Raw genomic sequence first — 21,242 nt, forward strand, 5'->3', positions numbered from 1 at the left:
GGCAAGTATACAAACCAAAAACAGAATATTAAGGATACAGTCCAGAACATTATCATAAGGCAAAGGAGAACAAAAGATATCGGAATGCACCTGTAAAATTAGTGTCATAATTGAGCTTATATGTACTATACAAGTCCCACTGTATTTTCCTTCCCTAATCCCCCCCCCCTCCCCCCGTCTCCATAGGTACTTCAAGGGAAGAAGTTGATAAGGATATCTAGTGATTTTTAACTCTTCCACCAATATGGTCAGCTACTCTTCTACATTCTTCCAAATCAGCAGTGTGGCATTTCCTTCCCTTCATTGGGGACTTGTAGGTCAGAAGGAAAGCCCTATATCTGCTTTTCTCCTGTAGCCATACCTGTACCTAAGAAATGCTTGCTTGTCCTCAAAATAGTATAGGCAAGCTTCAGTGGTTCTTGGATATCTTCGGCCTTCTGCCAGTGGCCTTCCAATTCTATGTGCTGTGCAATATCTTACAGATCTGCCCTCAGTCAGGGACACAAGATATTATGTTATTAAGCAATTTAGCTGTACCTTCAGTCTTATCACTTTCTGGGACCTCCGTGACCCTTATGATGATCCTTCTCTGACAATTCTCCAAATGCTCTTCAAGCTGCTTGCTTATTTTCTCAATGCTCTTTGTTCTGTATACTCAACTGCAGATTTCTATCTGCTCACCAAAATGTATTTCTTTCAAAGAGACTTTCTGGCCCTTGATCTTCTTCTCTCTTTAAGGTCAATATTTGCCCTGCTAACATCAGATCTCAGCAACTTAATCTCTCTAACCAGTTCAGAGATGATAGATTCTGCCATGACAACATCTAAACTCTGTTTTGGAGACATTGCAGTTAAGGCACATGGCCCATCCACAGGTCCTTCCTTCAACTCAGGAGATCCTTTCACTGTTCTTTTAATGACAGCATACATAGCCTTGGGCTCCATCATCTTTGCGCTCTACTATTTTTTTTTTTTTTCACCCAGATACATCTTTTTCTTTGAGCTATAATACAGATTTAATTTAGCTTTTGCTTAATTTTGCAGGGCATGACTGTCTTTTTTTTTTTAGTTTTGTATTTTTATGATTTTATTTTTTTATTTGATTTATGTATGTTTGTGAACCGTTTTGATTAATTCTTTTGAATTGTAAAGGCAGTATACAAATATTTTTTAATAAATAAAAGAGAATGTTACATGTATGTAGTGGGAAATGAAGAGGACTGTGTCCCAGTAAAGACAAATGATCAAAATACCACATGGAGGCCCCCAGACAAGACACCTGCAGACTATTTGCTCTTGAGTAATGAGTTAAAAAAAATGCATAAAGAAGCTTTCCAAAAATGGGGAACTATATGAGAGCACATCTAATCACAGATAGAAAAAACAAAAATATTTTTTATTTTTTCCCCATTTATATCAAATCCTATGGACTGTAATAGGGCAGAGTCACAGAGAAGCATAAAGGGCTATTTAGTTTTCAGCCCCACAATGCACTCCCCAGAGAACAAGGAGAACGATGGCTGTGCTCATTTGCACAATAGTCCATAAGACCTGCTATTATGACCTCTCAAAGTCCACTCCCTCCAGCAGGCAATGTTTTTTCAAGGGCAGTTGCACAAGCCTGCAGGGGATCAGAGCGGCTCGCGTGCAGAGTCTCTGCCACCCTTGCGCAGATTACAACTTTGGACACCACTGTTGCACAGCTCCCCGAACCCAAACCACCCCTGGAACTTCAGGCCTGTGTGACAGAGGGAGACCTGATCAGGGACGAAAGCACCCACTACAGAGCCGACCAGGGCAGGTTAAAACATCAGGGAGAGCGGGCAGACCTGCAAAATAGCTACCATTCGCAGACAACAAGTAAGTTTTTTTTTGTTTTTTTTTTTTTAAATTTCACCTGGTGCTTTTACTGCTGTGTTGTCTCTTATTGCTTGCTAGTACCTTTCTATCCACATTTAACTAAGTTCTATAAAAACAGGCCTCCATTGACCTCCCCTTTCTGGTTGCCAATAATCCAACATCATACCTGCTTTTATACCTTTCTCAAGTTGTAGAAAAATTCCCTTACCAACTTGCAGAGAAGTTAAGTTACTCTTTTGGTCCAATATCCATTAACATCTTATCTGTTTGCTCCTCTCTTCCGCTTGGTGCACTGGCCCAAATGGCCCTCAGAGGTGGGGGGAAAGGAAAGTCTCCAGCGTCATGGGTGAGGGGGGGGGGTGCCTCGTCCCATGATATGACTGGCCAAGAAAGGAAGTCCCCCCTCTGAAAAAGCGACTGCTCACAGGGAAGGGAAAGTCTGCATCCAGTGACTCACATGTGTTTGAAGTGCACCAGCACCCTCTGCCCTCAACAGCTTGCGGTTTATCTTCACTTTTATTCTTCACCTTTCGTCTTCATTTGGCAATGAGAATCACACTTTTTTTGTTTTTGATCCTACTGCAATCTGTAGGATTTGCAGGCTGGGGCCTGGCCTGGGTTCCATCCATTTTTTTTTTTTTTTTCTTGTCTCCTGTTTCGTCAGAGCCCTTTAAAAGAGAAATAATCATCTGCAGAGATTTTACTGCTCCATATGGTGGTAGAAGTTACAAACAGCAGGGGTGTTTTTTCTGCTGACTTTTTTTTTCCTCCTCTAAACGAGTTACTTTGGGTCCGATATATTACGAGCAGGCAAGAATAGACTAGCACTGCAGCTTCATGCATATTTTAGCATCAGAAGAATGTAGAAGATCTAGTGCTAAACTAGGCTCTGTCGTATTCATTTATTAGCCATTAATTGAAGGGATTTTTAAAATTTAGAACTTTATTAGTAATTAAATGATCATCCATAAACTTCTAATCTATAGAAAATTGTTTTTTGGAACAAGAAATTGGACCCATGCAAGAGTATGGAAATGAGACATTTGATTAATTTCTTCTTTTGTTTGTTCCATTTTTATAAGCAGAACAATATTAGTTGAAAATTCAACAGAGGGCATGTCCAAATAGAGGTGCTCAGATGAAGAAGAGTTCTGAACTCCAGTGCCCTAGCCTCCTCCCCCCCCCCCCCCCTCAGCATTGTCGGCATGCTGGCCCACCTCTCCAGTTATGCCTCTTAATTCTGGAGGTCCCTTGTCACTGTATCCCCTCCCCAGTTTGAACCCAACATTCTCTTCCATGCTCCTCACCTGTACCCCGTCCTTCCATTCTCCTCAGCCTGTTCTCAGTACTCCTTTCTCCTTCACTGGCCCAACCCCTACATAACTTTCCCCCTCTTCACCAGCCTGGGGCCAGCACACTAGCCATTCCACAGTCCACTCCTGCCAATCTGTGTGCCCCCCTTCACAGCTTGATAGCAGCACACTGTGGCCCCCCCCCCCCTAAGCTTGACCTCGATACACTGAGCCCAAACCTCCTCCTGCTTGTTCCCAGCACAGTCGGCTCCACCCTCCAGCTCGGCTCAAGCACTCTTGACCCCAGCACACTAATTACCCCTCCTCAGCCTGACCCCATCTCACTTCAACCTCCTTCCCCAGTTGAACCCCACCACACTCTGTGCACCTTGTTGACCCGATTCCCATCTGTTAAATTTCCTCTGAAGAAGCAGATTCAGGGTAAAATAGAGGCCTTTGTCAGGAGGCTGTAGAGTCTGCATGTATGCAAAACGATTTGGGGTCCTACCATAAACATATTGCAGATACTGTAGCCTCTGTTTAAACCTGTTGATAGATATCTTTCCTTGCATAATGCTTCTGACTCTAATACGCTGATAATATTTTGTCATGACTGTGTGCCATGATCTTACTTTTTGCTAAGTTGGATTGTGTTTTATCGATATGTAATTGGCCTGTTTTGCTCTATGTGCCTTTATTTTTTTTAAAGTCTCCCACTGAAGAATCGGTGAGAAGTCAGTTTCAGGGTTGTGCTCATTAAAGTCCTGAACTGCAGTTTTTACAGGTCTAAAAATTCTAACTTCCCAAGTAGAGATGTGTTTAATTGCCACACAGATGTACGAGGACGTGTATCTCCAGGACTTAAGACCAGTTCTACCGAGTTATGGTCTAAAATAGTACAAGGGAGAATGGCGCAATTTGTTGTATTAGCAAGAAAGTTTGGCATGCATAGAAAGTAGTCAAGGTGACTATAGGACTTATGCCGGGGAGAGTAGTAGGTATAATCCCATTCACCCATATGGTAAAGTCTCCAGATGTCAAGTAGGTGCATAGTAATAACTGTACCTCCCTGTATAAACCCAGGATTAGCAAGGTGAGGAGAGGTGTTGGATCTATCCATAGCAGGGTCCCTACAAAAGTTCCAGTCCCCCGTCCCCCCCCCAGGCATAACTTCTCAAAACTGAAAGATACAATAGTATCCAAGAATGTTTTATAAAACACTTCCTGTTTGTGATTAGGGCCATATACATTAATGTAAAGAGAACATTCCAAAATAACACAACGCCCCTTTGGATCGCAAATACTTCTTCAGACTAGCAGGGGAAGCGCTTTGGCAAGCAAGGTACAAATGCCGCGACTCTTAGAATTGGGTGGGTTGGTGAAGTTTCACTCCTCTTAAACTGTTTAGCTTTTCATGCTCAGCATTAGTAAGATGGGTTTCCTGTAAAAATTAAGTTTGTGCACAGTTTCTGGCCCATTATAGAATATGCTTTCGCTTAATGGGCATGGAGATGCCTTGACGTTTAAGGACAGGCATTTAAGCGCACAAGTCGTGGAGTGTTCTGAGTATCATATAGGAAAAAAGAGAAAACCCTGATGAGGAGAACCCCCCCCCCCCCCCCCCAATAGTCCCTTTCAAGGAAACAGGGCCACCTTTGAAATAGCATACTCAGCTGTGCCCAAATAAGAGATGCATTGCCATACCTGTATAGCAAAAGCAAATGGCCCCCATAAGAACATGCCATACTGCAGGGGTCAGGAACCTTTTTGGCTGAAAGAGCCATGAACGCCACATATTTTAAAATGTAATTCCATGAGAGCCATACAATATGTTTAAAACTGAATACAAGTAAATGTGTGCATTTTATGTAAGATCACACTTTTAAAGTACAATAAGTCTCTGAAAATATTACACCAGGCCTTAAGACACCAGTACATCTCCTATTAGGAAAACGGACCAAGTCAGGCTGCTATAGAGTCCTACACAGAAACTACACGCCAGCAGAAAACCTCACCTGAATCACGTGCTGTCCCTCACCTAACATAGAATAAAGAGACCAAAACGCATAACTAGAAGCATGCAGAAAAAACTGAATTGGAAACTGCAACAAGCCAGAGTCTCTGTATGCAGTGTAACAAAGGAAAAAAGAAACATCACCCATCCTTATAAAACAAATCAAGAAATATAAAATCATCAGCAGTAAAACTGTACTAACAAAAATAACATATTTCGAAACAGCTGATGAGTGGAATATCCAATAATTAAAAACTCATATAAAACATTTCTAGATACCAACAAAATATTTCAAAATAGCAGACACAAAGACCCAGTAATGAAAAATAAGGATACAAAAAATTTTTTGCTCTGCATACCTGGGAACATTTGATATCCAGGTGTCCTGAGATTGTTCTGAATTAGCAGGAGGAGGGGTGGTTTGCTTGGAACTTTCTCCTCTCTCTCTCGCACTGGCTCTCAATGACACACCTATACACACATGCTCTCAGTCACTCACATATACACGTTTTTTCTCTCTCACTTATTTAGGCTCTTAATTACACATTTACACACATGCTGTCTATCTTTTCATGCTTACACACAGGCTTTCAATCACATAAATACATGCTGTCTCTTTCTCTCACACACAGACTCTCATTCACATGCTTACAAACATGTCCTCTCTCTCTCCCTCTCATTTATACACAGGCTCTCAATCACATACTCACATGCTCCATCACCTAAACCAGCTCTCAATCACACACAGACACACATGATCTCTCTCTTACTTATACACACAGGCTCTTAATCATACATACAAAGGATCTCAATCATACACACACACTCTTTCACACAAACAGGTTTTCAATCACAAACTTACACATACAGGTTCCCAATCGTAAACTTACATTCATGCTCTCTCACAGGCAGGCTCTCAATCACAGACATACTCTTTCACATATACAGGCTCTCAATCATTCACATACATGCAATCTCTCACTCACACACACAGGATCTCAAACACACATGTTTGCTCGCTCATTCACTCTCTCTCCCCCACCCCGGGAACTCGCGGCAGCAGCAGCCTCCTCCCAACGCTAACCTCTTTCATTTTCAGCCCTCGCGGAGGAGGAGTCCCATCGGCCGCGGTTGAAGCTCTTCTTTTTCCTCCGAGCCGCGCTGCAGTCTTCTTTTCGTCGGACCGACGCTGACCACACTGGCGTGGTCTCTTCTTCCCGCGCACGCACCCGATGCGCAACACTTCCTCTTCCGGGCTGCGGGAAGAAGAGAGCACGCCGGTGCCGCCGACTCCAGCTATTCTGCCGCGTTCCGCCCGGGCTGACAGCATTTTAAGCCCGGGCGGAGGAGGACCGGGGAGCAGCTGGGTCAGCGGGGGGGACTGGAAAGTGTGGCTACACTTGTCTGCAAGCCAGATGCTGCCCTCAAAAGAGCCATATCTGGCTCGCGAGCCATGGGTTCCCGACCCCTGCCATACTGGGTCAAACCAAGGGTCCATCAAGCCCAGCATACTGTTTCCAACAGTGGTCAATCCAGGCCAAAAGAACCTGGCAAGTTTCCAAAAACTAAAGCTATCCCTTGCTACTGATGCTAGTAATAGGAGTGGCTACTTTCTAAGTCAACTTAATAGCAGGTAATGGACTTCTCCAAGAGCTTAGGATGGGACTTGTGTGCCAGCTATACCCAAACCTTCTAGCAAAGGCCTCAAGATAGCCAAAATAGAAAAGCCCCCCCCCCCCCCCCAGCTCACAACATAGAAATCAAACCAAAACAACCTTAAGCCCAATAAAAAGCCAACCAACCCATACCCAGTTTCCCAGGTAAACCCAAACCTCCCCATCACCAGCCGACTGGAACCCATCTCGGTGGGAAATTAATCAGGACCGGGGGACCAATCTTGGCATGAACAACCCACCCTCCCCATTATTTCACAGCAAGTCTTCCCTGATCAACACACAGAAATGATGTATAAAGCCACCCTGTTGCACAGAAATATTAAAATAAACTGCTGTGATAATAATCAGCTCTGAGAGAGAGAAAATAACATCCAGACAAATAAGGTCCAAAAAAGAATCGTAGATGAAAAAGGAGAGTCCTTGTGCAGGCCAAACTTCACGACGTCACCAGATGGGAACAGCTCTCCAGATGTCCCCAGCTAGATTGATGCACCACGCCCAATGAAGTAAAGTTACAGGACAAAGAGAAGGGGTCAAATCAAGTCTGCAAAAATTGTCACAGTCCATCGTCAAACGTCTATAGGAGGAGGACATGTGACAGGGAGACTGAGAGGCAAGGAACTTCCAACGAATGTAAAATACGCAGGGACCAAGTTATGGCAGAAAATACTGTTCATACTGTAATTGTAAAGGAAGGAATGTATAGAAGAATTGCTGATGGGCACATCAGAAAGTCCAGCTCTCCGTTTAAACTTTTTTGTTTTATAAATTTCTCCACTTCGAGGAGTGGAACAAATCTCCACTTTATTGTCCACTGTTACTTTAAGTTTGGCGGAGTACAACATGGCATATGAGAGGCCTAAGTGGCTCAGGTCACACTTGATAGGATTGAATAGTTGCCTCTGTTTTTGCAGTTCTGGGGAGAAGTCTGTGAAGATAATACTTTTCGCACCAGTGTGTAATTGCACCTGCCCCCTCTTGCTGAGCGCAAAACCTGCTGCTTATCTGTAAAGTTATGAAGGCGGGCTATCATGACTTGTGGAAAACGTCCGCGGGTTGATTGCGGTGCGGCTATACAATACGCGTGATCTATTTTATGGGTGCCATTTTATAGTCCAGGCCCAGGAGCTGAGGGAGCCCATGCACTACAGAATGGGCTGCATATTTGCCCTCTGTCTTCTCCAGAAGACCCAGGATCCGAATATTTCGCTGGGACTTGTTTTCTAAGTCATCCAGCTTACTGGCAACTGCAGTGTGCTGACTCTCCAGTTTGTCCATTTTAGCTCAGACAGAGGTTAGCGAATCCTCTAGATCAGAAATCTGCGTCTCCCTGTTGTCCAGCCAGCCCATGTGCTCCCAGTCCAACTCTACTAGGTGTGTGACTTTGGCTATGGCAGTACCAAGGCACATATCTAGAAGCTTAGTTATCTTTGTCATAAAGGTTTCCAGGAGGTCTGCCACATGATCTGGGCCACCAACAGCGTTGAGGTCCTCATCTGAGTCCTCTGTAGGAGGCGGAGACGCCGTTACTGGTTTGCGCTCTGGCGATTTTTCTCACATCACTCTTCTCTGCTTAGGTCGCCCCTCGGACCATAAGTCTGTTAATGAGCTCTGGTTCGCATCTTTGGAGAGTGCCATAATTGCTCGCACAAAGCACTAATTCAGGATTAAAAAAAAAAAAAATAGCAAGTAGGCTGTGCGGGAACTCGACAGAACACATCTAATCACGTCAGAGCATGACTGCAAATCTGAGCCTGCACATTTTTGAAATGAACTGAAACGTTATGATGCGATTGATACATGTGAAGGCTTCAAATCAAGAAGGTTTTAAAATACATTTTTGTTATGAAATATTCATGGAAGAGCAGAGAAGGCTTTGCACTATAGAAAATTATCTAATATGAATGCCTTTGCCAGTGATTGAAAGAAATCATCCTGGATAACACAGCTGCATTAGATGGAGTGTCTAAAGGGTTTATGAACTGGCTTTTGTAAGAAATTAAAATATAACCACTAATGGGTTCCTTTTCTATATGGTTTTGTTGTGTGTTGATGCATGAAAACAAACTTTTTGTATCTGCTTTAGATTATTTTGTGCTATATATAACCTAAGGCAGATATAAAGTTTGTGTTCTGCATCGACACAACTCAAAGTGAACACTAATGTGAGGAACAATACAAGTGTGATATAAGACTGTAATTATTTTTAACAAATTTTAATAAGCATTTAATCAAATTTTTATAGAAAATCATAAAAAACAATAAAATCTCTGCATAACAAACTGGTGAACTATTAAAATTTACACATCCGATCCACCTGAAAAAATCAACTAAATTCAGGAAATGTATTCAAAACAGTTTTTAGCCTATATTTAGACACTTTATATACAGTCATTCCAAATGCAGATCACAACAGTTTACAAAAGTAACATTCATATTATAGATCAACACAATAGGGATTTATGTAAATCTACTGTTCTGATACAAATTAACTAAAAGTCTAGGACATTCTATTTCAACAATCATCAGTAAGTTGTCTTAAGATACTTATAATTTTTTGTTACTTTTATCTTTGTCCTTGTTGTAGTCTCTGCTTTCTGATTTTTTTTTTTAAGGTGTTATGCATTTTTGAATAGCCAAGTTTCATTTTGGTATCAATTGTAGCATCTCAGGTAGAGAATTCCACGGTTTTGGGTCCGCTATGGAAAACACACGATCTCATATTTGCGTCCGATGTGTACTCCGTATTGTAGGCGCAGTCAATAGTCCTTTGTTTTGAGATCTTAGTGTTCGTTGTAGTGTGTAAGGTTCTAATGTTACTCCTATCAGACCAGGGTTATTAGTGTGGCAAATATTAAATATTAATGTTTAATACTTTATAATAGATTCAGGATTGTACTGGCAGCCAATGCAGTGATATCAGCGAGGGTGTAATGTGATCAAATTTCCTTGTTCCTAATAAAAGTCTTGCTGAGGCATTTTGTAATAACTGAAATGGTTTTAATTGACTTATAGGAAGGCAGAGTAATGAGTTACAGTACTCTGAGAATTTAGAGTCTGTAAAACAGTATGGAAGTCTTCAAAAGATAGTAACTGTTTCAACTGATGTAATATGCACAGTTTGGCGTAACCTGTTTTTAATTAATTTTGTGCTTTCATTGTAAGGTTTTCATCTATCTGGAAACTTAAGTCCTGTACTTGATCCGAGGGAGTGATGTGAAAAACCCCTGCCTCTAGACCTGGGTATTTAACTATAGCAGAATTTCTCTTTAACCAAATGATTTCAGCTTTTTGTTTTTTAGTGTTTGCTGTTTTAGTTGAGAGAGTTCTTGTTGTAATGCTTTCATATATGTTGAAAGTCTATGCAGTATTTTCAAATGGTTTTGCGAATGGGATGTAGAACTGTATGTCGGCATATAAGAAGGTAATTCCTAAATCTGCCAATAATTTTACATAGAGGGAACATATAAATATTGAATAGTGTTGCTGAGAGTGCTGAACCTTGAGAGACACCTGTATCAGTATGGAAGGTATCAGATATGTGGTTTCCCAGTTTGACTTGGAATGGCCTTTTAGGATGAGAACAAATTGAGAACATTACCGTCCATTCCAATTTTTCTCAGCTGATGGCATAACAGGTTATGGTCCACGGTGTCTAAGGCGGCTGTTAAATCAATTAGCACCAGGAAATAGGATTAGTCATCAAACCCACATAGGACGGTGTCCATTAATGACATGAGTAAAATCTCAGTTGAGTGACTTTTCCTAAATCCAAACTGGTTTGGGTATAGAATATCATGGTCTTCTAAGTGGTTTTAAAGTTGAGAGCGCACTGCTTTTTCTAGAACTTTTGAGAGAAAAGACATTGCATATAGGGCGATAGTTGTCCCAGTTGTCAATTCTACCAGTTTTTTGTTTTTTTAGGATTGGTTTCCAACATCGATGGCCTGCAATGCTAATGGAATTCAATGCTGGAGAGCAATCTGTCCCTTTCATTATCCGTGGTAGCGTCTCAAAATTGGGGTTAGGAGAATTTCACTGAGATCCCATTCATTCCTCGATAAAGGCCCCTGTTTCCCTCGATAGTGGCTTCATCAGGAGAAAGAGACTATCAAGAAGGTGACTCTGCCCGTATTAAAAATAAAGAATTCCAAAATGGCTGTGCATAAAAAAAAGTAAAATAATGTCCACTTACTAGCGATGCCGTTGAAATCAAATGCAGTAAATACCAGACATCTTTGTTTTTAGTGACATTCTCCTGACCCTGAGTCTTGTGTTTTAAAAAGGATGCATGTAAGTTCACCACACAGGTTGTTCCCTTGATAGAGGAGGCAGAATCTTGAATGGGCAAGTTTTTCTGCATACAAGCCCGCTTATGCAGGAAGCTTCAGAGTATCCTTGTGTGCATATTTTTGTTCTAAAAATTCAGGGCCAAGTCTGTGCATAAAAGCTTTTGATACTTTAGGTCATATTCCAACTAAACAGTTGTGGGCTTTCTGGGACATTTAGCAATGGTTTGGATCGTATATTATGTATGGCAGTGAGCGCTTCGGTGCAGAGCCCTGGGGCACACCGGCTACATCCTGCTGTGCTATTTAATATTTACCTTTCATCTCTGCCAGTTGTTGGGTATTGTCTTTATGCAGATGATATCCAGCTTTTTGTGCGACCTTTGAGGATATGTTTACAAGTTTTCTGAGTACTGTCAATCCTTGATTGACTGACTGTAGACAACAGGAAACTCTTAACACATCTTAAGAGCGGAGGCAAATTTGCGGTTTACTTGACTTGTGATGGCAAAAGATGAACTGAATTTCATTGCCTGCTTTACAGTGGTTGTCAGGTGTACAGTGAGGCCTTAGGGGTTTTGAGCCTTATGTTTACTTTTGCTGTTGTCAATGTGTTATGAATGTTTTAAATTTCCCCATATAGAGCTATAGATATAGTGGAATACAAATTTCTAAATAGTCTGCATGCATTTTAAATTTATCTCAACCTGCACAGTTTTAAAATGACCCTCTCAAGACCTTTAAACATTTTGGGATTTAAACTAAAGTCTCATTCTCTTTGGGAAATTATTCCCGTGATACCCATTAGATATAATGGAGGGTTTACGCTGGATTTATTTAAAAGGTGCTAAGACCAGGGATTATATATAGTTCAGGCCAACTTTGTGATAAAAGTGGGTAATGTCTTGCAGCCCTGAGAGACAAACATTTTATTTAAAAATACTTCTTGTCCATCTACCATTCTGGGCAAGTTACAAACTACATTCATAATTATTAAAAATATAAAACTAATAACCTAGCCACCAGCATTTAAATGATTTTCAAATACAGACTGATAACTTTTAAAAATCCAGAAACTCAGTACAACATTAATTCACAATAACAAACTCAGATTAATGGAACGTTTAAACCTGACTTAACCAGAGCAGGCAAAAATCAGAGTAAATAATGCTGCTAGATTCCCAAAACCTTGAGTAAAAAAAGGAGCTTTAAGATCTAGCTCAGCTCTTAAGTTTGATAATCATTCCATAAGGTTGGGCCTGCTTTCCTATGTGTCAGAAAGGTGCAATAACCAAGCTGGAGCTAACAGTCTGCCCAGCAGACCTGTGTTTGAGATGGAGTATAGAAGTTTTGTGCACTATGGTAGTGGAATATAAATAAACTTAAAGAAAAAAAAACAAACTATGGTCAAGATTTGGAATCTAATGTGCCAAGGTACGGGAAGCTGATGTAATGAAGAGAGAACAGATATGTGATCATTATGCCACGTGTCAGAGTACCCTCACTACACCATTTTGCACAATCTGCAGTACTGCCAAGGTGAAAGCTGACACTCTAATATGAATATCATTGCAATAGTCTAAGCTTGTAAGGATCGGTGCCTGCAGAACAGAAAAAAGTCTTCATAGTCTAGAAAATGTTTTAATCAATGTAAGTGTAATTTCTAAAAAGAATTCTTTGACCACAACTTTTGTGTGGTTAAAAAGTGAGTGATGTCAAAGCACAATACCTAAATTGCAAACCTGTTTGGAGATTGGTCTATTCCAATCACCTGTTTGCAGTGATGGAGGAATATCTCTAGCTGATCTGGTTAAATTGATCAGTTCAGTCTTCTCTGTTAAGCATTAATCTGTTTGCTATCCATTGTTTTATAGTAAGAATGTAAATAGCTAATTCAGTCGGTGCATGGGAAGAAGAGTGCTTATCAAATACAGATTTCTTTGCCTTTTTTGTCTTAATTAGGCGTTTGAGCATATTATAGGGAAATATGTGCTGAAAATATATGCATCAAGCCTTCTTTGTTTAAAGATTTATAGAAGCCTTGCTTTTCAACCACTTGGGAAGTGTGATCATGAACTGGCTTGGGAAAGTGACGTTAACTGCAGTTTAGAAGAGGAGGATATTTGGGTCAATGTGGCAAGAACCTCTGTCTTGGCAAGTTTGGCCAGAAAATGCATATAAAGTGTACTAAAGGAAATAGTAGCTCAGTCCTCATTTGAATAAAATACATTTGTCATATGCTGGAGCAGTTGTGATGAGGAGGGTGCCATGGGTCATATATAATGGGATGGTGCTGCTGTTGCTATTTTTTTGGGAGACCTTTCAAATATTGTAGAAGAAATGGTCAATATTACAATGGGTTAGGATCAAAAATGTTTTCTGCTCAGAAGTGGCACCAGGGAAATTAACTAATTATCCAAGTTTTTATAGCTGCCAGATGCGCGATTGCAGCTCATTGGTTGAAACTGTTTTCCCTAGGTTTACTATCTTTTCATAAATGACTTTGCCACAAGTTCTCCCATATGATATGCAATGAGGAGAGACTTTCTGTATTGGAATGGATCTGGAACCCATTTGAAAAGTGGAAGATAGGATTGGGGTGGGAGTCAGACTGTGGTTGGGTACGGGGAAGGATGTTACAAGTTAGTTTTGAGTTTCTGTGGCTGTGTAAAAACAGGAGCAATACTGTTCATGGTATTGCATGGTTTAGGCCAATAACATTTTTAAATTAAAAAAAACAAAAAACCCCCAAAACTTTTCATTCTTCAGAGAGCACAGTGATCCACTGAAACCTACTGCCCTTTTCCAGAGTCTGTCATCTGGTATGTATCTGGTTCTGCTTAAGAGAGATTCAAGGATAATATGATCTATTTCATGGTACCAAAGAGATCCTGCCAGTTCTGTTGGATCCTGGATCTCAAAAAGCTGAACACATTTGTGATAGAATTTCAGGATGGAGTTGCTGCAGACCATCTTAAGAGGTCAGATGGAGATTTCCTTTATACTTGCAAGATGCTAATGAGTGTTCCCATTGTCTCATTAATGGCTCCCATACAGCCATTATCTGTGTAGAAGCTTGCTGTATGGCCTCGCCTCAGCTCTGCTCACCATGTCTCCTTTTTCTTATCTGAATGACTTGCTATGGGAACTGCTTTTCTGGAAGCAGTGGAAGTCGGGGATATATATATATTTTTTTATTTATTTGAGTTTTTCTATACCGGCATTCACGGAGATTCGTATCATGTCGGTTTACATAAAACAGGGGTGATCAATACATTATAAACGTGCTTAAATATAACATGAGTATACATTTTATACATTTACAAATTATAACAAGTTATAAAAGTGCGCAGAAAAATCAGTTACAATAAAACAAGGATGGTTCTAACTGGGAGAAGAAGATGATAGAAATTTAACAAGAATAAGAATGTGCAGTGTTTGGTATGTCAGTATCAGTTTAGTGGGAGATAGTCCGTCATTCTGTATTTGGTGGAAGAGCATCAGTCAGAGTCCGGAAAGGCTTTCTTGAACAGCCATGTCTTAAGTCTCTTTCTGAAGGTTGGAAGACATGGTTCCTGTCTTAATTCTAAGGGGATTGAGTTCCATAGTGGGGGGCCTGCTGTAGAGAAGGCCCTGTCTCTCAGGGTTATATGTTGGGTGGCATTGGCGTGTGGTACCTGTAGAAGTTCTCTGTACACTTCTCTAGTGGGTCTGTTGGAGGAGTATTTTTTGAGTGCTATTTGTAGATGGAGTGGAGCTAGTCCATGGATATTTTTGAAGATTGTGGTTAGGGATTTATGGATTATCCTGTAGTGGATTGGCAGCCAGTGAAAGTCTTTAAGGACTGGCGTGATGTGATCTCTTCTTTTCTTGTTAGTTAGGATTCTTGCTGCCGTGTTTTGAATCATTTGGAGAGGTTTGGTATGGGATGATGGGAGGCCTAGTAGTATAGCTTTGCAATAATCTATTTTCACAAAGATGATTGCTTGGAGCACTGTTCTATAATCATGGAAATTAAATAGGGGTTTTATTCTTTTTAATCTGTGTAGTTTGTGGAAACAGTCTTTAGTTGTTTGATTAATAAATGCTTTTAGGTTTAGTCTGTTGTCTATGGAAACTCCTAGATCTCTTACTTTTGAGATTTGTAAGTTGGCTGGCGGGTTCGTAGTGATTTTGCAGTTATCCGGTGAGATTAGCAGGAATTCACTTTTTGATTGGTTTAGAATTAGGTTTAAGCTGGATAGGAGGTCATTAATTTCTTTGAAACAGTTTTCCCACAGTTTTAGAGTTTTATTGATGGATTCTTGGAGGGGGATCACAATCTGGACATCGTCGGCATAAATAAAGTGTTTTAGGTTCAATTTGTTTAGAAGTTGGCAAAGTGGGAGAAGGTATAGATTGAAGAGTGTAGGTGAGAGAGAGGAACCCTGAGGAACTCCTTGTGAGGATGGGTATCTATGGGATTCTTTGTTAAGGATTTTGACTTTGAAACCTCTGTTCTCTAAAGTCTTAAACCATGTCAGCGCTGATCCTGCAATACCGATGTTCGCCAGCTGGTTTTAATAATATGGCATGGTTTACAGTGTCGAAAGCTGCTGATAGATCTAATAAAATCAATAGGAAGGCCTGTCCTTTGTCAAGGCCCAAAGTCAGGTAGTCCGTCAGTGAGATGAGTAGTGATTCGGTATTTGAGGCTTTTCTGAAACCGAATTGAGTAGGGAATAGAATTTTGTGTTCTTCTATGTAATCCGATAGTTGCGTGTTTGCTAGTTTCTCCATCACCTTGGCAATGAAAGGAAGATTGGAAATTGGACGGTAACTGTTAGGATCTTTGGGGTCCAAGTTTGGTTTCTTGAGAAGTGGTTTGGATGCTAGTTTAAGGTCATCAGGGTAGTAACCCTGGGAGAATGAGCAATGTATGATGCCCGCTAGAGTTTTGTTTATGGTGTCCGGGATTAGAAGTAGTAGTTTAGATGGGATTTGGTCGAAGGGATGGGAAGAGGGTTTCATTTTCTTCAGAAGTGTTTGGATCTCTGCGGAAGTGGTGAGTTCAAAAGATTGGAGGGTTATTTCCTTGTTGTGGAGTACGTATGTGCTGGCTGTTGTGCTTGTACTGGGCTTAAGTTGTGTTAGAAGTTTCGTGATTTTATTACTAAAAAAGATTGCTAGCTCATCCGCTCTTGATTGAGCTAGGTTAGATGGTATGTCCGGTGGATTTGCCTGAGTTAAATTGGAGACGAGAGTGAAAAGCGCTTTGGAGTCGTAGATGATGTCATGAATCTTGTGTGCGTAATAGTCTCTTTTTGTTTTTAAGGTGGAACTCTTGTATGAGTGGAGGGCGAGTTTGTAGATAGAGAGTGTAGCGGCAGAAGGGGCTTTACGCCATTTACTTTCTTTCTGACGTAAATTAAGTTTAAGGGTTTTAAGTTCGTTTGTAAACCAAGGCTGTCTTTTGGTCGCACCTTGTTTGACTTTTTTTGTTATCAGAGGACATAGTTTGTTTGCCACTGTTTCCGTTATGGTTGACCAGGAATTTATCGCTGAATTGGGTGTCGTGTAGTCTATGCGTAGGAGATCCGTGATTAGATGATTGCTGAGTTCGTCAGATGAGCATACTTTTCTGTAGATAAATGAGTGTTGATAAATGAGTGTTGATAGATAAATGAGTGTATGATAAATGATATTTGCATTGGCCTGCAGTAGAGCTTCCACCCTTTTGAGTAGTCTTCTGAAAGAGTTCAGACTTTAGAGCTACTGCGCTTTTTTGCTTTTTAACCAAATTCATGGCCACACTCTACACTATTCCTGAATGACTAGGGCTAGGATCCCCAGTTGTCTTGTTTACTATTTACTTGAGAAAATGCATTGGTTGCTGGCATAAGGGAAAGAGGCTAAAAAGCATAAAACTCAGTCAGTTTCTCTGTATGTTCCCTTAGCTTTAGTTTCTGGTTGGGTTACTTGTATGAGGGAGGGCAGCTACTCTGTAAACATTTTATGTAGTTCTTTGCAGTTTATTGTTGTAAAGCTGGTTTGTCATTCTGCTGTCTATTATTGGACCATGTGTAACTTCTGTTCCTTTTCTAAAAAAAAAAAAAAAAAAAAAAATTTGTAATTCTACCTTGCTCAGGCAAGTAATTACGTTGTAAGAAAGGGATAAAGGTAGTCGGTATTTGTTTGATAGTTATGAGCATTACTTTTGTAAACCATTGTGATCTTGACATGGAACAGTATATAAAATGTCTAAATAAGTAGTGACTTCTGCAATTCCACAGTTGTAGCTACTGAAGATTGTGTTTATCTGTAAAGACAACTTCTTACCAGTCAAGGGCTCATGTTGGCTTCAGGAGAAGGTTCTAACAAAAATGAGGCTGCTACAGTTCCTGGCAATGGTCATGGGCCAGGGATTGAAAATGTTCTGAAGATAGTGGTAGAACTGGTGCCATGGGCCAAGCTGCATGTGGGGTAATGACTGTGAGATCTGAAACTAGAGTTGGTGGATTCAGGCAGGCTGCCCAAAGGGAAGCAAGCCCCTTTAGGGTTGGTACAGTTTGTGCATGTAGCCATAGATATGAGGGGCTCTGATTGGGGTGTAACCTTCCACGAATGGCTTTCCCAAGCTCTGTGGCTTCACAAGGAAGCTTTGCAGGAGCAGTCTAGAAAGGAGTTCTTTACAAAGCGTATTGCAAGGCTTATCTGATAAAAGGTAGTATCCATCTTCTATTTTGGCATTTATATAGTGCCTTAGACCAGGGTGCTTTACCCCAAATTACATACAGATAAAATGAGTCCTCTCTGCCAGAGAGCTAACCATTTAATGGATGGCCTAGGAGTAGGATATTAAATGACTTATCCAAGGTCACAGCAATGTTAGTGCCAGGCACAGAGTTTTAATCTTTCCTGGTTCCCAGTTTACCCGTTAGATCTATGCTTTTCCATGAAGGTGCATCTTTGGTATGTTCCTCTTGTCCAGACTAGTGTAATCAATTAGCACACAGTAGGAAGTTTGGCGTATTTTAGTTGTTTCCTGTTCTGTTAGTTTATCACATTGATGCGGACAAACCCATCTTTGCCCTGGTCAGATGTTTGAAAAGTTAATATGGTTGTGTGACACATTCATCTTACATTGTTCAACTTTTGAAATTGCTCCTTTGGGGAGTGAAGGGACTTAAAAGGCCATGAGGTTAGAAGGAATGTAAAGTCTCACAAGATTGTTGTTCTTGCTGAAGGTCTCCACCTCTGTTTAGTTTGGTGCATTGAGCTAACAATAGGAATTGCTAGAAGTAATCCAAAATTTTGGATATGGTGTCTCCTAAATGGAGGTAAAGCAAATGACACTCTGACTTCTTGAGGTTTCTTCAAATCTTGACTTCTAGATTTTATATTTTGTTGCTTGGGTTAACATAGTTCCAAATTAACAGCTTTAAAACATCTGGACATGGAACAAAAGCTATTAGTGATATTTAGTGTGCATTTGTCCTTTTGATTGTAAGGCCATATATAAATATCACTTGAGTGGAAGGGGTGGGAAGAGGAAGAATACGAAGTGGTAGATATTGAGAGAACAAAACAAAGAGAATCTTAGTATTCTGCAGGGAAATAAAATGTAGTTGTCAAGTTTTTTTTTTTTTTTTTTTTTTAATTTCTATTCATTAGTCAATTAGCTTCCTTTACAATTCAGTTTTTTGAATGTGATTATCACATGTTTCAGTAAGCGCATCACCTCGGATTAAAAGGGATAAATCAGTCGATAATGTGCACTGCTTGTTTTACAGCTTTCATGTTGGCTACACAGCTGAACTCTCTAGTCGAAAATGAACGCTTGAAGACCAACTGCATCTGTCAGCTGAATCGGTCAATTGTGAACACGCTGAAGGATGGAAGGTATTTGTGCTCATGCTTGTATATGTTTAAGGGGTAGGATGAAAAGGTTTTCTAGAGCAGGGGATTTAAGAAGCTGAGAGGCTTACCTATGTGCATGAAACCTGACCCTTTGTGTCTTGAAGCCTTGAAGGTTTAGAAACATGGCCCATCTAGTCTACCCATCTGTTCAGTTTATCTAGCCTTACCCATACATAAATTAATACATAATGAAAAAGCTGAATGGCTGACTACAGCCCTCCGCGTAAGCGTCCCTAACAGAAATCTGAGATCAGCAAATAAAGCATTACTAACCATCCCCTCAATTAAAACAGCTAAACTAACCCAAGTAAGGGAAAGAGCGCTCTCCTTAGCTGGTCCTATGTTATGGAACTCCATGCCTATCGAGATCCGCTTACAGACATCAAAACCTTCAGAAAACATTTAAAAACATGGTTATTTAAACAGGAGTACAACATAGAGAAAGGAGAGTAGAACATAGGGAATAAGAAAAGCGATCTGCAGAACACTCAAGCACCCTACCCCAATCTACACGGGTATATAATCAATTTTTATTTTAAATGTTTGCTCTTGATTTTAGAATTTTAAAATCTGTTAAAATAAAGAATGGACATGATACAACACTTCCAATTATGAGTAATTATAAACAAGCTATGTTACCGTAAATTCTTGGCACCTGTTTAATGATAGGTTTTGTTATGTTTTCCAATATTATTATTTGTGCCTTATTGTAAACCGTTATGATGGTACCTAACTTAATAACGGTATAGAAAAGTTTTTAAATTAATTCCTTGGATATCCCCCTGTATTTATCCCATGCTTTCTTGAATTCTCTCTACCACCTCCATTGGGAGGCTGTTCCATGCATCCACCATCCTCTGTTAAGAAATATTTCTAAGATTACTCCTGAGTCTACCCCTTTTTACCCTCATCCCAACATCCCTCATTTTAGAACCTTCTTTCCATTGAAAGTGGCTCACCTCCTGTGAATAGAAATCTTCGAGATATGGATTAGAGGAATAGTTTTGTTGCTGGAGCAGGGAAACCAGGGGTCAAATCCCACTGCTGCTCCGTGTCACCTTGAGCAAGTCACTTCCCCCTCCATTGCTTTAGGTACAAATTTAGGAGGTAATTTTCAAAGGTGTTGCATGCATAAATGAAACATAATATAGATATTTTTAAAAACCATTTATCCATGTAAAGTGCATTTACACATGAACATCCTAAGGACAATTCAATTGCATATAATGTAGCAATCTTCAAAAGTCCACTTATTTGAGTAAAACCAAGTTGTAGGTGTGTAAATACTTTCTAAAATGAGACCGTATGATTTGAGTCCTCCATTGGGATTAGAGAAATACATACAGTTCAAAGCAGACTACGTTCAGGAAGTCTGAAAAACAGAATCTAAATCAAATATACATAAACTTAAATGTCTGTCATTTCTCCTGTCTCTCCTTTCTCATAGTCTCATTAATGGTTTCTATTCTTTGATAATTGCTGTATAGGAACAACGCAGAGCCTTGATCTTTTTGTCCCCATATGCTTTAGAACAAAGTCCATTGACTAGCTTGAACGGTCTCCAGAATTATACACCGTATTCCAAGTGAGGTCTCACCAGGGATCTTGGAGTGATATTTATGTATTTTATATTCTGCAATTCTTACAAAATTCATACAAACACGTATACATAATAAAATCAAACATACAGCATGTAGTAGTGCAAAATAAAAATAATTAAAACTGTTTGAATTTCATCTTTTATCATTCTGCAAAAGGCCATGCAAATATAAAAGCTTTCACCACCTTACGAAAGCTTAAATATTCCTGTTCCATCCAGATATCTAAAGGAAGAATATTCCATAATATAGGACTCTGCATAGTAAAGCACTTTGCTCTGCTCTTACTAGACCAGCACACACTGCTAGCTGGTACTTCAAGTAACATCTGAGTTGAACGCAAAGTCCGAACTGGAGTGTGCCAATTGATTTTTTGACAGCTAAACAATGATTGTCATCATGGATAGCTTTAAAAATCAGTTATCAACCATTTAAAGATTGCCCTCTTAATAGTCTACCAGTGAAGCTGCTGTTTATGCACTTGAACACTTCAGATCATTTCAGTCCCTACACTAATCTAACAGCAACATTCTGCACTAACTGAAGCAGCCCTACATAAAGTGCACTGCAATAATCCAGGTGTGTCAAAACCAAAGATTGTGCAGCAACTCTAA

General features: G+C 40.2%; 1 protein-coding gene across 2 annotated transcripts in view; it reads left to right on the forward strand.

Annotated features, from left to right (window-relative positions):
- The window catches only part of RPA1 (replication protein A1), a 224,725-nt gene that overhangs the window by 23,187 nt on the left and 180,296 nt on the right, over positions 1 to 21,242 (forward strand). For both annotated transcript variants that reach the window (XM_029611180.1, XM_029611179.1), the window contains exon 4: positions 18,904 to 19,012. In XM_029611180.1, coding sequence (XP_029467040.1) covers positions 18,904 to 19,012 — 109 coding nt within the window. The remainder of the gene's footprint in view (positions 1 to 18,903; positions 19,013 to 21,242) is intronic.

The sequence above is a fragment of the Rhinatrema bivittatum genome, chromosome 8, assembly GCF_901001135.1.
Source record: "Rhinatrema bivittatum chromosome 8, aRhiBiv1.1, whole genome shotgun sequence".
NCBI classification, from domain to species: domain Eukaryota; kingdom Metazoa; phylum Chordata; class Amphibia; order Gymnophiona; family Rhinatrematidae; genus Rhinatrema; species Rhinatrema bivittatum.